Source organism: Zootoca vivipara, chromosome 6, assembly GCF_965207765.1.
Source record: "Zootoca vivipara chromosome 6, rZooViv2.hap1.1, whole genome shotgun sequence".
Lineage (NCBI taxonomy): Eukaryota > Metazoa > Chordata > Lepidosauria > Squamata > Lacertidae > Zootoca > Zootoca vivipara.
The window spans coordinates 9,827,114-9,845,769 of NC_142589.1; the positions used below are offsets into that span (position 1 = coordinate 9,827,114).

At 46.1% G+C, this 18,656-nt stretch overlaps 1 protein-coding gene across 4 annotated transcripts in view; it reads left to right on the forward strand.

Moving 5' to 3' along the window:
* Positions 1–3,427: 3,427 nt before the first annotated feature.
* TMCO4 (transmembrane and coiled-coil domains 4) overlaps positions 3,428–18,656 on the forward strand; it is a 36,300-nt gene continuing 21,071 nt past the window's right edge. The window contains exons 1-6 of one of the 4 annotated variants that reach the window (XM_035121124.3): positions 3,428–3,743; positions 10,771–10,958; positions 11,971–12,145; positions 14,265–14,292; positions 15,104–15,239; positions 17,358–17,455. In XM_035121124.3, the coding sequence (XP_034977015.1) occupies positions 10,783–10,958; positions 11,971–12,145; positions 14,265–14,292; positions 15,104–15,239; positions 17,358–17,455 (613 nt within the window). In that variant the 5' untranslated portion in view covers positions 3,428–3,743; positions 10,771–10,782. Of the gene's footprint in view, positions 3,744–7,936; positions 8,089–10,770; positions 10,959–11,970; positions 12,146–14,264; positions 14,293–15,103; positions 15,240–17,357; positions 17,456–18,656 lie in introns of those variants that run through there. The other 3 variants (XM_035121125.3, XR_009557816.2, XM_035121121.3) reach the window with 3 other exon arrangements.

The window sequence follows — 18,656 nt, forward strand, 5'->3', positions numbered from 1 at the left end:
GTGAGGAGGCTATAAGCCTTCCTATTAATCCTTCGCTCGTCCCACACTTTCCAATGCATTTCTCAGTCACTTTCCTTACAGCAGACAGCTCATTTTTTATAAAAGATGGGTTTGTTGCACCAGAATGACAGTGTACTTCAATCCACTTCAATTGTTTCAACTGAAATTTCCCTAGGGGTGCCTGAAGCCCAACAACATCTGAACACGTTCCTCACACCTGCCTTAGACTGACCTCTCATACCACTTCCACAAGGTGTGTGTTGCCAAATATTCTGTGTCCACACACACCCAACTTCCCAGTCGCTGCTTGGATACATTTCCTCCAGTGAATTTAGTTTCCCACAGGAGGCTGGACTAGATGAACCACTGGTCTGACTCAGCAGACTCATCTTACTTTCATATGGCCTTGTGTCTCCACCAATGCATGGCGTGCTTGTACTATCTGGCCTTGAGACCACTTGCATCCCCGCTCTGTCGGGGACAGAGAAGATAGAGAGCCTGCCGTACTTTGATTTTGTAAAATAGAATCATAGAATCATAGAGTTGGAAGAGACCACAAGGGCCATCCAGTCCAACCCCCTGCCAAGCAGGAAACACCATCAAAGCATTCTTGACATGCTTTCATCAAAGCATTTGTGGGTGCTCTTGTTTAGATGATACATTTGGAGCAGCAGGTCACAAATCTGGTCCACGGCGCACAATGTACCAAGATGTTCTTGCTCAGAAACAAACCAGCCTCCGGTGCAGCTATTTTAAAGCCAAGGTTTTGTGAGTTCTAAATGGGACCCAGGTCAACAATCTGCCCTCTGCATTCTGAACCAGTTGAATTTCCCTGTTCTCCAAGGGCAGCCCCATGCTGAGGTTTTTCCTTATTTATTTTAAATTGAGGATTGCTGTAGAGATGTGGGGAGCTGAATATAAGGCCCTGGAAATGAGAAACAGAAAATTGGGATTGACGGGCCAGTCCATCCCTCCCTCCCACATGCATGCGGGGAAAAGAATCGGAATATCAGTCACAATGCAAAGCTTACTAAAAATAATATTAATAGGAAGACGGCAGAGAGCTTTAGCTTCTGAAGAGGCAGGGAAGACTGGCAGCTGGTGGGTGAGGATGGGTTTATCTTAAGAACAATAGGGGGTCCATTTCCACAGAGCTTTGCAGGCTTCAAAGGAGGAAGGGCCTGTTATATGAGGTATCCATAAAAAAAAGGGACAGGGCTAATAATCAGTTAAGCACCTGATTCCCTGGGATAAAGGGTCACAAAGCCAGGAGGGATTCAGAAAGCTGGTTTAAGCCAAGCCTGGCCAATGGTCCATCTAGTTCAGTATTGAAGATGATAGAGCAGAGGAGCTTTTTTCAGCCTGAGGGCCACATTTCCTCTTGGACAACTTTCTGGAGGCCACAAGCCAGTGGTGGGCAGAGCCATAGCCAACAGTAGACGAAGCAACAAATGCAAATTTGGCCTCTATTCTGTCTTCTTCTTCTTTGGTGATCACTCGTAGCAGAGTAAGATTGTCTTCCATAAACACGGTTTTAACAATGAGTCCGTAAGTGACTGTGGAGGCCAGTTCTGGATCCACACGCCCTTCCACAGTGAGGACATTGGTTCCCGGGCGGGAGTTGATCACAGTGTGGTGTGGATTTGCCAATTTGCACATCACTTGGGAAGACAGACGAACTAATATCAGTGTACCGGAAGAAGCAAAGATCACCAGTGTTGAAGCAATGATTCTTCAACATCAACTTCGTTGGACTGGTCATGTTGTGCGGATGCCTGATGATCGTCTTCCAAAGCAACTGCTCTATTCTGAACTTAAAAATGGAAAGCGTAAAGCTGGTGGTCAACAAAAGAGGTTTAAAGACTGTCTCAAGGCAAATAAAAAAGAGTAGTATAAACACTGACAATTGGGAAACACTGGCCTCTGTACAGTAGGTTAGTTTGACACGCACCCTCTTATCCTCCAGACATGGTCAGAGCTCAAGGACATACTTTTCAGCCTAGCATAAACATTCAAGGAGGGTGCAAAGCAGGGCTGGAAAGGGGCATGGCCTGGGAGGGTGGGGTGTGTGGCTTGGGAAGGCCCTGAGGGCCAAATGGAGAGGCCCAGAGGGCCACATTCGGCACCTATGGATGAGGATCCCCGCAACTGACTGGCAACAGCTCTCCAGGATTTCAGATGGAGATGCCAGGATTTGAACCTGAGACCTTCTACATGCCAAAAAACAAACAAACCCCAAACTCTTCTGGTTTGGATTTTGGTGAGGTCCATAGACAGAAGCGTCTGTGAAGGGCCACTTATATAGGCAAGGTGACTGTTTCTGCATTGGGAAATGAGGAATTGCATCGGGGGGGGGGGGCAGATTTGCGCAGAAAGTTCCACACGCTCATTTATTTGCAGGTGAACAATTAAAAATAATTGTTGTGATTTAAATAGAAATGTATGCGACACATCTCACCATGGTAGGATGAGAATTTTTTTAAAAAGAAATCTGTCTGCCAGAGAAGAGCAATGCTGGTTAGGATGGACAGACCTGTGTGGGTTATTCCTATTGGAACAAGGAGATATGGGCACATCAAAAACCCATCAGTGCCATTCTGGCATTTCTGTCCCTAGATTAACACCAGCATCCTGTGCTTTAAGCCCAGAAAACTTCAAGCCTGCTTTTGCCAGATGGGTGGTGTATTTATTATTATTATTATTATTATTATTATTATTATTATTATTATTATTATTATTACCCCCTCCCTCTGTGGCCCCCAGAAGCTTCCAATGAAGATAATGTGGCCCTCATGTTGAAAAAAGGTTCCTCACTGCTGTTTTTAAAGAGGGAGCCCAGTTTATCTAGTTATTATCGGGTCAGGGAGGTCATCTAAGTATTTAACCTTTTACTTGGAATCCGGTCAATGCAATAAATTGAAAAAGAAATCCCAAGATGAGGATAGATTTGTTTCTTAAATTAAAAAATGAGGAAGAGAGAAAGGGAAAATAATATAAAATACTTTCTTACTCTGAAGCACGGTTAGGTTGTGATTTTAACACTTACACAGCAATATTTATATTTATTCATGATTTATGGAAACGTAACGGCAATTTCCGTAAGCAAATTAAACGTATAGCCTAGAGACTATTAAATAATCTTTACCCCCCCCATATGATTTTATAACATGATGAAGGCATATTTTCACCGTGCAGCTTATACTTTTGAAAAACATGCTATTGCATTAAATATACATTCAATAAGGAGCACTGTGCAACGTGTTAATCAGCAAATAACGGATTAAAATACATATGAAGGAATCTCCAATTAAATTATATTTTTCAAAAAAAACTTTTCCAAACTCTTGCAATCTTGGGCAACCCCCTCTTGGAATTCCCTTCCCCGAAATGAAAGGCAGGCCTTTGCTTTTTTTTTTTTGCATGCTCCACCCACCCAAAAATGAAACTATCGGAAGGCAAAATCAGCGCTTCCAAGTCTAGAGTCCAGTTTGAGAGCCTTTCTCCTTCCGTTCGCTACGAAGTTTGCGCAGTCTCCCGCTCCCTCGCGTGCCGCTTACGCCAGCCTCCTGCCGGAAGTGCCCTGTCAGAGTAGCGCTCTCGCGCAACTGTCGGCGCACGACGGGCCTAAACCGGCTTTTCTCAGCCTCGGACTGGAGTGATCGCTCGGCCGGTGGACGTCGCGGGGAAGGCGGGGACGAGTCGGGAGTCCGGATGTGGCCGTTTTCCACCTCGAGGGCGGCCAGGTGGGGCTTCGAGGCAGAGGGGAGAGGATTTAGACCGCGGTGTGGGATGGAGGGAAACTTCCTAAAATAAATTTAAGGGGTGGGGGCGTGGCTTTCTGCTGCCTCCCCCCCCCAAAAAAAGTTCGACTGTACTGTACAGTAGCAGACTTTCCCTCCGCCCAATATTAGGAGGGATAAAAAGGGGAGTGCTGGTGGGTTTCAAATGATATTTACCAATTGCATTTGGTGGGGCTTAGAAAACAAAAATTACAATAATTTTGCTCCCCCCTTTTTGCATCAATTTCAGGACATACTGGTGTAAATGCAAAGGCATTCCTGTTCCCACTGACAGGGCTATTGGGTTTTTGTTTTTATTTTTATTATGTGTTTTGTGGGTTTTATATCTTGATTTTATTCTGTGGACCACCCGAGACCCCAGGGTATAGGGCGATATATAAATTCAATAAATAAATAAAATAAAAATAAATAGTAAGAGGCTCCAAAAGTCAGCAGGTCGTTACATGAGTTTCTCTTTCCAACCCCCTCTCTCTATATATGTTGTTGTTTAGTCGTGTCCGACTCTTCGTGACCCCATGGACCATAGCACGCCAGGCACTCCTGTCTTCCACTGCCTCCCGCAGTTTGGTCAAACTCATGTTGGTAGCTTCGAGAACACTGTCCAACCATCTCGTCCTCTGTCGTCCCCTTCTCCTTGTGCCCTCCATCTTTCCCAACATCAGGGTCTTTTCCAGGGAATCTTCTCTTCTCATGAGGTGGCCAAAGTATTGGAGCCTCAGCTTCACGATCTGTCCTTCCAGTGAGCACTCAGGGCTGATTTCCTTCAGAATGGATAGATAGATTTGATCTTCTTGCAGTCCATGGGACTCTCAAGAGTCTCCTCCAGCACCAAAATTCAAAAGCATCAATTCTTCGGCGATCAGCCTTCTTTATGGTCCAGCTCTCTCTCTATATGAAACAAAAGCAATACAATGCATGTGACTAGTCCCTTTTGATCACCAAATGGTGTCTGTGGCAAGCAAGCGCCTTCAATTTTCACCCTTCATTTTCTGCTGCGGACATGACGGACGGACGGACGGCTCCAGACACAATGCCCCTCTTACATCTTTAAAAAAATAAAACTAAGGCATGGATAGGACAGGGTGATTCATGGACTGGGGGCGGGGGTGGTGGTGGTGGTGGTGGTATTGGCACACTTTTCACCGCTGAAAATAGCAGCCTGCTGCTATTGTCACATGAAGAATAAATTCTTCAGAAGCCCCCACCCCCTAACCCCTTTTTACCTGCTATATAACTGAAATCCCACGCACAATTTTAAAGCCCTGTAATTAGAACTTCAGCTAAGATGTGTTCCGCCCTTTGGGGAATTGTAAGTTTCTCCCACTCTACTCTGAACGTCACCGCTACACCCCAGAGAAGACAATCTTAATAATAATAATAATAATATTTATACCCCACCTATCTGGCTGGGTTACCCCAGCCACACTTCCTGCCCTAACATACCCTTCAACATTCCTTCAATGAAAATAATGATAATTTTACTATTTATACCCGGCACATCTTACCGGGTTGGCCCAGCCACTCTGGGCAGCTTGCAGCACATATAAAAACATTTAAAAACATTAACAAAAACACAACAACTTCCCTATACAGGATTGCCTTCAAACTGCTATGGGGTCGGATAACTACTCCATACCCTCCAACATTTCTCCAATGAAAATAGGGACATCCTACCGGTAAGGAAAAGTGGGACATTCCAGGATCAAATCAGAAACCGGGATGGCTGCTCTAAATCAGGGACGTCCCTGGAAAATAGGGACAGACGGAGGGTCTGCCCTAGATGCTGGTCCACGCTTTGCAATGGGCCACAGGCACAACCCCACCCTGACACAGCAGGTGATGGGGCTTAACCCCCTTTCTTCTTATGTCTAGGCACCTTCACCCCACTGTATCTTTTCCTTTACGTTTGAAGGTGAAAGGAAAGCATTGTCAGTTTCAGCTGTCCCTGAACATAAGAAGAGGCCACTGGATCAGGCCAATGGCCCATCTGGTCCAGCATCTTGTTCTCACAGTGACCAACCAGATGCCCATTATGGGAAACCCCCAAGCAGGGCAAGAGCACCTTCCCGTCCTGTGGTTTCCAGCAATTGGTGTTCAAAAGCATGTGGGAGTGAGTTCCAGAGGGTAACCTTAAAGCAGGCATTTCCAAAGTCCGTTTCGGGGGCCTAATCCGATTTAATCCGGGGGGCCTAATCTGATTTAATCTGGCCCCCGTGGCAGTATATGTCCTGGGATAAAATCCTTTAAAAAGCTCAACAAGTTTGGGTTAAAATTGTAAAAAAAAAAAAAAGCTCAGCAACTTTGGTTGCTCCTCACGCATGTTCACTTCATCAAATCTGGCCCTCTTTGAAAAAAGTTTGGGCACCGCTGCCTTAAAGGATGGGAACAGATTTATTACAGCTAATCACGAGCAGCCATGGGACATATTTCACGAGGTTATATGATTTCCTCCCCCCTTTTACAGATTTGCTACATTCCTCTTCACTTCTCTTCCTCCTGGCCCCGATCCCGCCCCCACTAAAGAAATTCAAAATCACATGAGCAGCCTAAACAACAACAACAAGAATAATTGCTCATAGCCACCCTTGTGCCTCAAAAGCAGGTGATCCGAAAAACTCCCTCCAAGACAAACTAGGAAAGGCTGTAGCTCAGTTGGTAGCGCATCTGCTCTGAAGCCCCAGGTTCATTCCTCAGCAGCATCTCCCAGTAGTCTGTTAATGTTCCCTGCATAAAACCCTGGAGAGCTGCCGCCAGTCAGTGTAGGCAGTACTGAGCTAGATGGACCAACGTTCTTGCTCTGTGTAAGGCAGCTTTCAGTTTTCTGTGTTGCTAGGGTCAGCTAAATAGGGGTAGGGGAGTTTTATTTGCCCACTCCCTGGGGGTTAAAAGGGTCCTTAGCTGATCAGAAGGTCGGCGGAATCCCTGTGACGGGGTGAGCTCCCGTTGCTTGGTCCCAGCTCCTGCCAACCTAGGAGTTCGAAAGCATGTCAAAATGCAAGTAGATAAATAGGAACCGCTACAGCGGGAAGGTAAACGGCGTTTCCATGTGCTGCTCTGGTTTGCCAGAAGCGGCTTTGTCATGCTGGCCACATGACCTGGAAGCTATACGCCGCCTCCTTCGGCCAATAATGCGAGATGAGTGCGCAACCCCAGAATCGGTCACGACTGGACCTAATGGTCAGGGGTCCCTTTACCTTTAATCTGGAGGAAGGGGACAGAACTAGAAATATTTGCCATTGGCTCTGGTGCCAACTCCGGCTTCCCTGCCATCTGCCCAATGGGCACCAGCCACCACTTGTCGTTTGCCTCCCCCACAACTCTAAATTTAAAAATCAAAATGGTGTGACTAGTCCCTAGTGATCAGTTGTGCAGCTGCAAGGAAGCTCCTTGATACCCCACATATTTCCCTCTGGTGATGTGATGAACAGGGCGAAGGATTTATAATTTGCGAGGTTGAAAGGCAGGGGGGGGGGCAACTCTGTGACACCTTGACTTGCGACTTTGCCTCCAAATTTCATAGGAGCATAGGAGCTAGACCAGGGGGTCAGCAACCTTTTTCAGCCATGGGCCGGTCCACCGTCCCTCAGACCATGTGGTGGGCCGGACTATTTTGGGGGGGGGGAGGAGAAATGAACGAATTCCTATGCCCCACAAATAACCCAGAGATGCATTTTAAATAAAAGCACACATTCTACTCATGTAAAAACACTAGGCAGGCCATACAAATAACCCTGAGATGCATTTTAAAGAAAAGGACACATTCTACTCATGTAAAAACACGCTGATCCCCAGACTGTCCGTGGGCCGGATTGAGAAGGCAAATGGGCCGCATCCAGCCCACGGGCCTGAGGTTGCCTACCCCTGAGCTAGACCGTTGGTCCATCTAGCTTAGCATTGTCTGCACCCGTTGGCAGCTGCTCCCCAGGGTTTCAGATGGGGTTCAGACGCTGCTGGAAATATTTCGATAGAAGGGAAATAGAGCAGGGGAGGAACAGAGTTTTGCAGGCTCTTGGAGTCAGTCTCAAGTCCTTGCACAATACTCCCTCTGTTTGGATTTGATGTCGTAAAGGGGTGTGTGTGTGTACACACAGGCAAGATTGCGGCACACCTTTTAATTTTTACTGTGGGTGACGGTCGCGTTATCAGGACGCAAAGACCATGAGCTGTCCTTCAGGCTAACGTCAAGAGCTGGGAGGTCGTTAAAAAAGAAAGGAGGAGAATGAAAATAAACAAAATAGTCTGGAGCTTGCGGGATGCTCGAGGTCACCTCTCTCCAGGAAGCAGGAAGGTTAGTCTGTAAAAGGAGGCATACCTGGACAGAGGAAGTGGACTTAGGAAGCTGTCATGCAGACTCAGGTCCATCTAGCACAGTACTGTCTCCACTGACTGGCAGCAGCTCTCGAGACTTTCAGGCAGGAGTCTCTCCCAGCCTTACCTGGAGACGGAACCTGGGAGCTTCTGCATTAAGCTGTGTCCCTTCTCTCAAGACATAGGATACTCTCTTATACTGAGCAGACTTGTGGTCCATCTAGCTCAGTACTGCCTACACTGGCTGGCAGCAGCTCTACAGAGTTTTAGAAGTTTGAAAACTTGATGCGAGTTTTAACTTGTTTTTAGCCTACAGTTACTTTAACTTTTTAAAAGTGTTAAATTATTGTTGTAGAGTTTTCTTGCTGATAATGTTATTGTTTTATTGTTTTTGTAAACTTTTTTTGCAACCATGTGGTCTAAAATTTTTAAGAAATAATAATGATCTTAATAACAACAACAACCTTACTCCCTGTTAAGAGGAGAAGATAGACTGGGCCGGGCTATGTAGGCTCCGTGCTGTCAGTTTTAAAATGTGTTGCTTGCATGCTGCCTTGTTAGCCAAGACCCCGCTGAGCATCTTCTCTGGAATTCATAGATTGGGAGGGGGCCAACATCACTGCAGTCTTTATTTATTGGATCACGAACCTGCGCCACATCCGTCTGGCCGCTCTGCTCAGAGACCGCCACCAAGGATGAGACAAACACTAAAGTCACTGGTTTCATCAAAATGCTTGAGCCATCAAGAAGCCTCTGCCAACATTCAATCAAAATCTGCTCTGCTATAATTATGAGATCTAGGATTTTGCCTGGGATGCGGGTGGTGCTGTGGTCTAAACCACTGAGCCTCTTGGGCTTGCCAATCAGAAGGTCGGTGGTTTGAATCCCCGTGACAGAGTGAGCTCCCTTTGCTTTGTTTCAGCTGCCAACCTAGCAGTTCAAAAGCACACCAGTGCAAGTAAATAAATAGGTACCGCTGTGGCGGGAAGGTAAACGGCGTTTCTGTGTGCTGCTCTGGTTTCGGTGTTCTGTTGCGCCAGAAGCGGTTTAGTCCTGCTGGCCACATGACCTGGAAAAACTGTCTGCGGACAAATGCCGGCTCCCTCGGCCTGTAAAGTGAGATGAGCGCCGCTGTCCCAGAGTCGTCTGCAACTGGACTTAACTGTCAGGGGTCCTTTTACCTTTACCTTTAGGATCTCACCCAGAACAAGTCATTTTTTTAAAAAAAAAGAAGGAAAATTGGGTTTTGTTGGGGTGTGTGTGAAGAGTGTTTAAAATTTCTTTTTATAATGTATAAAAAACAGAACAATTATGACAACAGATGGAAATGAACACACACAAAACAGAACAAATAGGTAAAATAAGTGCAGCTACATCCGGATTAAGTAAGAAAGTCCAGGTCATGAAAGGAAAAACAGCGAGATTAAAAGTCGTCTTCACATAAAGAAAGAATATTCGTGTGATTTGATTGTCAGATTTGCCAGGCTCGTGGCGATGGCTGTCTTGGAATTGACAGTTCCACTATATGTGTAATAAAGGAATGTCCTTATTGAAATGTCATGCAATGCGTAGTTTTCTCCATTGCAGCTATATGGAAGAAAGTTTATTGACAGCTTTAAAGCAATCAGCGTAGTGCAAAACAGGCTCTGTAATCCCATGGCAGTTCTGGAGCACAGGTTCATTTTTTGTGACTTCTGCAGCCCTGCGCGGACAACACGTTGGGTTTATGTTGAGGCAGATTACGGTTCCACCAGCAAGGCCCTGAAAAATGAATCTCATGTACAGATGAACAGCGCCTTTATCCCAGTAATATTGGCATTCATAAAGGGGCTCCACAACTTCTCAGATGCATCGACCCAATAGAGGTGTCTCTATATATTAGGGTTGCCTCACCTCCAGGACTCTATCCATGGCACGGACAGAGAAGTTTTAGATACAGTTGTTCCTTGGTTCTCGAACACCTTGGTACCCATGTTTTGGCTCCTGAACACCGGAAACCCAGAAGTAAGTGTTCCGGTTTTTGAACGTTTTTTTGGAAGCTGAACGTCTGACGTGGCTTCCGCTTTAGTGCAGGAAGCACTTGCAGCCAATCAGAAGCCACGCCTTGGTTTATTAACGTTTTCAGAAGTCGAATGGACTTCTGGAATGGATTACATTCGAGAACCAAGATACGACTGTATATTTGTGTTTGTATGTGTGTGTGTGTATATATATATATATATATATATATATATATATATATACACACAGTGGTGCCTCGCTTAACGAATGCCCTGCTTAACGAATTTTCCGCTTAATTAAAGGTTTTTTCTAGCAGAGGTTGCCTCGCTAGACGAATGCGTTTTACGAAAAATTCGTCTAGCAAATCGCGGTTTCCCATAGGAATGCATTGAAATTCAATTAATGCGTTCCTATGGGCAGAAAAAAATTCAAAAAAAATCAATGCATTCCTATGGGATTCGCTAGACGAATTTTTCGTTATAAGAAAAGACCTGTGGAACGAATTAAATTTGTCTAGCGAGGCACCACTGTGTGTGTGTGTGTGTGTATATAGATATAGATATAGATATAGATATAGATATAGATATAGATATAGATATAGATATAGATATAGATATATATTCTTGCATGTTTATTCCCTGTACATATCTCCTTTCTGCAGCAGCTGGTGAAAATGGCAGCCAACCGCCAGCAGCGGTGGAGGCCCTGGGGAAGATTGGCGCAGCCACAGCCGGAAAAGGAGGAGGCGTCCGAATGCGTGGGCCGGCAGCTGGGCGACCCGGGGAAGTTTGCCTACGCAGCCCTCTGCGCTGTCTCTTTGGCATCATTGTTTCCTGAGGAAGAGGAAAGGTAGGCTCTCGGGCGAAGGAGAGAATGGCAAGTCCTGCTCTGTTCTGTGCTTGTTCCTCCTGATGGCATGGAGGGGGATGATGGGAGTTGTAGTCTGCAGCTTATGGAGGGCACCACATTGGCTGGGGAGAATCCCCACTCCGCCAGGAAGCTCCCCAATGTGAACTTGAGGCAGTTGTTATCTCCGCACCTAACCTTTTTCACAGGGTTGTGAAGATAATGAGGGGAGTAGGAGCTTCAGAGGACAACTCAAATGATCCGAGGGGATGCAGCGACTCCCCTTTGGGGAAAGGTTTTTCCCTCAAAGTCGTGTGCAAAACTTTTTAGTTTAGAGACAAGGCGAGGAAAAGGCGACATGATAGAAGTTTGTAAAATGACACGCATCACAGAAACGCTGGATAGAGAGAAGCTTTTCTGCCCCTCTCTCATACGACAAGAACTGGGGGGGGGGCATCCAATGAAACTCAACACTGGGATTCAGGACATATGAAAGAAAGTCCGTCCTCACACAGCACAGAGTTAAACTGTGGAACTCCCTCCCACAGGAGGCAGTGATGGCCACCAGCTTGGATGAATCATAGAATCATAGGATTGTCGAGTTGGAAGGGATTCCTGCGGTGCAGGAACCTCGACTGAAGCATCCGTGACAGATGGCCTTCCAACCTCTGCTTAAAAACCTCCAAGGAAGGAGAGTCCACCGTCTCCCGAGGGAGTCCATTCCACTTGACAAACAGCTCCTGCTGTCGGAAAGTTCTTCCTGATGTCTAGCCGGAATCTCCTTACTTGTAACTTGAAGCCGTTGGTTCGAGTCCTACCTGCCAGAGCAGGGGAAAACAAGGTTTAAAAGAAGATTAATTTGAGGAGGAGAGGCCTATCAATGGTTACTAGCTAGGATGGCTTTTGGTCTGCTCTGAATACCAGCTGTTGGAAAGGGCAGGAGGGGAGAGTTGCTTTTGTGCTTGGGCCCTGCTTGCTTACCATTTTTGTCTTCTTTGTTGTATACGTTTTGAAGGCCGTATAGGACGGGTTTTGTGGAGAGCCTGGTGGAATGGCTGCAGCTTTCAGACGCCGTCCTGCCTGCCATGCTGGCGTTTGTTGGTGGTCTGGGGGGCGAAGGGACGGAGACCTTTGCACAGATCCTCTTGAAGGAGCCGCTCATGAAAGATGACCCCAGCATCATTACACAGGTAGGTTCAACTCCACCTTAGCACCGCTGTGAAGAAGCCGAGAAAAGGTTATAATGCTTTGGCAAAAATTTACTGCTGTTGAGCCTGACTTAACTGGAAGGATCTCTGGTGCAGATCCTCCATCTACTTGCACTTTCGTAATCTGCAGACAAGTTGCTATGCTTTTTAAAGAGAGAGAAAGCGAGAAGGAAAAAAAATATTTACCCATATATACTTGAGTATAAGCCGACCCGAATATTAGCCGAGGCACCTAACTTTACCCAAAAAAACTGGGAAAACTTATTGACTCGAGTATAAGCTGGTTCACCACACCACAAACCGGCGGTGAAGGAAGGAGCAGCCCCAAAGGGCTGTTTTCAGGCTGCTTGTTCCTCCTCTGCCACCGCCGACAGCGAGAGGCGGGCAGCAGCGGGTCCAGCGGCAAGAAAGGGCTGCTTTCGTGACGCTCATCCCTCTGCCGCCGCCTCTGCCGCGCACAGCTTGGCGCCTCTCCTAACCACAGCTCCTGTGCCTGCCCTTGCAAAAGGCAGGCGGCGGCGGGACTAGCGGCGAGAAAGGGCTCCTTTTGGGCCGCTCGTCCCTTCGCCTTCGCCTCCCACCTCACTCGAGTACTGTATAAGCTGAGGGGGGCTTTTTCAGCATTAAAAATGTGCTGGAAAAGTCGGCTTATACTCAAGTATATATGGTAGTTTTCCAGCTATATGCAGATGATTTTATTCAAGATGGACCTCTGTGAACTTTTAGTAATGTAGCTTTTGACCTCTAGTTAGAAAAAGGTGGCCTTTCCTCAAAATAACTTAAGACTAACAATGCATAAGCCACGTGGTTGCTTAGCTTGTTTCTGAACTACTCGGAATAGTCTCCTCTGATGATAATAATAATAATAATAATAATAATAATAATAATAATAATAATAATAATATATTTATTTATACCCTGCCCATCTGGGTGGGTTTCCCCAGCCACTCTGGGCACCTACCAACCAAATATTAAAAACAATACAGCATTAAACATTAAAAACTTCCCTACTGCCATCAGATGTCTTTTAAAAGTAAGATAGTTGCTTATTTCCTTGACATCTGATGGGAGGGCGTTCCACAGGGCAGGCGCCACTACCGAGAAGGCCCTCAGCCTGGTTCCCTGTAACCTCACTTCCCGCAGCGAGGGAACCGCCAGAAGGCGCTTGGTGCTGGACCTCAGTGTCTGGGCTGAACGATGGGGGTGGAGACACTCCTTCAGGTATACAGGACCGAGGCCGTTTAGGACTTTCAAGGCCAGCACCAACACTTTGAATTGTGCTCGGAAATGTACTGGGAGCCAATATAGGTCTTCCAAGACCGGTGTTATGTGGTCTCGGCAGCCGCTCCCAGTCACCAGCCTAGCTGCCGCATTCTGGATTAATTGCAGTTTCAGAGGCACCTTCAAAGGTAGCCCCACATAGAGTGCATTGCAGCACTCCAAGCTGGAGATAACTAGAACTTGCACCATTGAGCAGCTGTTCTGTCCTGAGCTACCACAGATTTCAGATTTTCCACCTTCAATGGATCCTTTCGGTATCCACTGATATGCCAAGGAAGTTGGATCAGGCCAATAACCCGTTCAGGCCCGCATCCTGCTCTCACAGTGACTAAACAGATACCCCAGCAGGAAGCCCCACAGCAGGACCTGAACACATCACATGTGGTTCTCAGCAACTCACATTCAGAGGCAGGATATTCCCATTGTGGCTAGTGGCCTTCTCTTCCATGGATTTGCCCAGTCCTCTTTTAAAACCGTGGAAATTGGTGGCCATCACCACCTCCTATGGAAGCAAGTTGCACAGCTTTAACTCTGCAAAGAAGGACTTTAGCATCGGCCGACCCTAAGTTAGCCTAGCCTGAATGAGAATAAAATTGCACACAACCTTCTTTTTTCATTTTATTTTGTGTACCCCCATTTTCTCAGAGAAAAGATTAGCTGTTGGTTGCAGGGGTTATGGCTAACTACGCGGGCACATCAATGCCAAAGATCAAGTGCATTTTAAATTGAGACTTTTGTGCATGTTCAGAAGCCTGCACTTAAAGGGCTTCCCTTTTTAATATGTTCTCATCATTCTTCCCCCCACCTTCTTCTGTTCTAGGATCTTGTGTCCTTCTCTCTCAAGGACGGTAAGTGAGATTTGAGGGGGGGCCCTTTCTCCTCTGAGTTGTTATCAAAAATATAAAACTGTTAAGCAGACAACAGTCTTGGAAATGATTTCAGGGAAATGTGGTGTGATTTTATGTGGCTTATTGCATTTCTATCCCACCATTTCCTCCAAGGAGCTCAGACTGGCATACGTGGTTCCCCACCCCATTTAATCCCCACAGCAACCCTGTGACGTAGGTTAAGCTGAGAGGCAGTGACTGGCCCAAGGTCGCCCAGTGAACTTCATGGCCAGGTGGGAGGGATTTGAACCCTGGTCTCTCCCAGGCCCTAGTCCGACACTCTAAACCAGGCATAGGCAAACTTGGCCCTCCAGATGTTTTTTTGAGACTACAATTCCCATCATCCCAGACCACTGGTCCCATTAGCTAGGGATGATGGGAGTTGTAGTCCCAAAACATCTGGAGGGCCGAGTTTGCCTATGCGTGCTCTAAACCAATGGTTCCTAAAGTGGGGATTAACTAGGGGACAATAAGGATTACCTTGTCAGACAATAAGAGGCAAGAACATTGACAGGATTATTGTAATAACCTGCAGTTTTATAAGAGTATATATTTAAAGATGAATAAATGACCAAATTAAGTTAATTTGGATATGCAGAAGATATTAAAAACAAATTTAAGGAACCGCAGAAAGAGGGGGAAGGAAGTCAAGTTTTGAAATGTTATAATGATTGGACAATTAGTGAAATGTATAAATCTAAAAAGCATAAATAAAATTTAAGGGGAGGGGGGAGAGACACTGATGGCCCTTTGCTCTTTCCTTGCCTTCCAGGCGCCTACGACGCCCGGGCGAGGGTTCTCCTCTCCCACATCGCCTGGCTGCTGCGGATTCCCCCGGCAGAACTGGAAGCTTCGGAGGACCGTCTGCTTGAGTGCCTGAAAGAGGAGGAAGAGGAGGAGGAATCTGAGTAAGGCTGTTTCCCCAGAGATGCTTTCATAGAGCCATAGAATCGTAGAGCTGGAAGGGACCCCATGGGCCATCTGGTCCAACCCCCTGCAATGCAGGAATCTCAACTAAAGCATCCATGGCAGGTGGGCCATCCAACCTCTCCTTAAAGACCTCCAGGGAAGGAGAGTTCTTTTGTAAGAACATAAGAAGTGCCCTGCAAGGAATCAGGCCAGTGGCCCATCTAGTCCAGCATCATCTTCTCCCAGTGGCCAAGCAAATGCCCCAATTGGAAAGCCCACAAGTAGGGATCACGCCCCAAGAGCCCTCTTCCCTCCTGCGGCTTCCAGCAACTAGTATCCAGCTGTAGAGGCAGAGCATGGCCATAGTGGCTAGTAGCCATTTAAAAAAAAACAACAGCACAACGTTTACGTCCTCATGCTGGGAAGGGTTTAAGAACCCCTTTGCCACAGGTGTCCTTGAAACCTTGCGCAATTGCAAGTCTGGTCCCTATGAAAAATCAGCTGCCAGCCAGAGGTGCAGGGTTGTTCCCTTAAACAAATAGGTTCAAGCTGCTGTTATTGGTCTTCTGGGAAATTGCCTGTGTACATATTTTAATAGCTGCTGTTTTCACTACACAAGCTGCCAAATCGCTAGGAAGGATTTTCAAGGTAAGTATTGCCAGTACTGTTCTTTTATTACCATTATAATTTCAGGTTATGTTTTCAGCCATAAAAAATAAGCATTATTATTATTATTATTATTATTATTATTATTATTATTATTATTATACCCCATCTTTCCCCCCCAGATTGCACAACTTAAAGCAACACAGATAAAACTCAGGTTGCTAAAAATACATTATAAAGGTAAAGGACCCTTGATCATTAGGTCCAGTCATGACCGACTCTGGGGTTGCAGTGCTCATCTCGCTCTATTGGTCGAGGGAGCCGGCGTACAGCTTCCAGGTCATGTGCCCAGCATGACAAAGCCGCTTCTGGCAAACCAGAGCAGCACACGGAAACGCCGTTTACCTTCCCGCTGTAGCGGTACCTATTTATCTACTTGCACTTTGCTTTCGAACTGCTAGGTTGGCAGGAGCTGGGACCGAGCAACGGGAGCTCACCCCGTCACAGGGATTCGAACCGCCAACCTTCTGATCGGCAAGCCCTAGGCTCTGTGGTTTAACCCACAGCGCCACCCGCGTCCCCCCCCCCCAAATAATACATTATAGATAATTGTTAAAAAGCAATCCAATTCTAATAGAGTCGAAACGATATAAAAAAACCCAAGTGTGTAAAATACAGAGGGTAAAAGCAGCGCAGTGCTATGAAAGCCCTTTTCTTAAAATAAAAGGGGGGGGGACCAGTTTGCAAAGGTGCTGCAAAGAGTTCAATGAAGGCATCTGGCTGATATCAATAGGCAGGGAGTTCTTTTTTATTATTTTATTATTTTTTTAAAAAATAATTTTTATTGGTTTTGATACAAAGAAGACAAACATAACATACAATGTAGACTCTGTCCCTGCAATTTCCCTCCACCCACAAGACCACTTCTGCCACCAGTAGTGCCCGTGAGCATTGGGAACCAAAGGGGTCCATTTTTAGCTGGGTTTTAACCTCCCCCCTCCTTCCTCCCCCCTCCTTCCTCCCCCCTCATCCCCTCCCTGCCACTGAGAGGACAGGGATGGAGGTTCTCTGGGGCTCGGTTTTCCCCCAGCTGATTCTTCAGCATAACAATCAAAAAACAGCAACAAAAAAACAATAAAATAGGGGAAAAAAGAAAAAAAGGAAAAAGAAAAATTAAATTAATTTTTCCCAGATCTTAATTTCTTAACATTATAAGGGAGGGGGTAGAGGGAAACCCAGACACAAAAAATGGAACCTTTGAAGTGCTGGGCCCCGCGAGTCCCTCTGGTGGCAGAGGAGGGCTCGTGGGAGGCCGGCAAGAAGAAGGAGGAGGATTAAGTTAATAGTGTAAGAATAAGATTTTGAACTAGAGTAGAAACCCGCCATAATTGATTAGAGAAGTCAGGAAAACCAGGAGGAAGAGATTTGGGGAAGTCACAATTATAAGGCAGGGAGTTCTGAAGTGCAGGTGCTGTTGAGACTCTCACGCCCATCTCTTCTGCCACCGCCAGGACGGCAGCAGCTGCACGGAAGAAGAAAGAGAAAAACAGGAGGTTGAAGAGGTACCTGTTGATTGGCTTGGCGACTGTTGGTGGGGGGACAGTAATAGGTGAGTGACACCGCACCCCCATTTGTTGTCCGTGCCAGCTAGGGGCAGCCGGCTTCTCACCTTCTTGCGGCCACTTGCTCCTCCAGACCCAGCCTAGTTAACCTGTGGCCCTCCAGATTTTGATGGACTCCAGCTCCCACCCTTCTGGCCAACATGGCTAACAGTTAGGGACGATGGGATCCGTTGCTCAGCAGCTAACCTGGGCTGTCCCCGTCCCTGCATTGAAAGAAGGCAGAGTTACGATGGCTTTACTATTTATTAAATGTGTATATTGCCTTATACCCACAGGTTTCAGGGTGGTTACAACATGAAATCACAACTTTTTTTCAATTCATTATGGATCATTTCCCAATACTCTTTTTACCCTTCTACAAGTCCACCACATATGAAAGAATGTTCCATCAATTTTTTTGCATCTCCAGCACTTTTCTGATTCAGTCTTATACATCTTAGCAAGCCTATTCGGAGTTAAATACCACCTGTAAATGATTTTCAAGTAGTTCTCCTTCAAAGAATAATATCCTGTAGACTTCAAGTCACTTTTCCAGAGTTTTTCCCAGAGGTTAAAATCTATATCGTGTCCTATATCTATTGCCCAGTGTGTCATTGAGGCTTTAACAAGCTTGTCTTTTGTTTCCCAGTCTAATAACAAAAGTTTGGACAAAAGTTTATTTTTGTTTTGTAGAAATTCTTTTTTCGAATTAGAGCTTTGGTCTGCGGAATGAATGACTTCAGTGGTTTAGGAGAGAAGGAATGAGAGACTCCCAAAGTCCAGAGAATCATAGAATCATAGAGTTGGAAGAGATCACAAGGGCCATCCAGTCCAAGCCCCTGCCAAGCAGGAAACACCATCAAAGCATTCCTGACAGATGGCTGTCAAGCCTCCACTAAAAGACCTCCAAAGAAGGAGACTCCACCACACTCCTTGGCAGCAAATTCCACTGCCGAACAGCTCTTACTGTCAGGAAGTTCTTCCTAATGTTTAGGTGGAATCTTCTTTCTTGTAGTTTGAATCCATTGCTCCGTGTCCGCTTCTCTGGAGCAGCAGAAAACAACCTTTCTCCCTCCTCTACATGACATCCTTTTATATATTTGAACATGGCTATCATATCACCCTTTATCACCCCTTCTCTTCTCCAGGCTAAACATACACAGCTCCCTAAGCCGTTCCTCATAGGATCCTAAATTGTAGAGTTGGAAG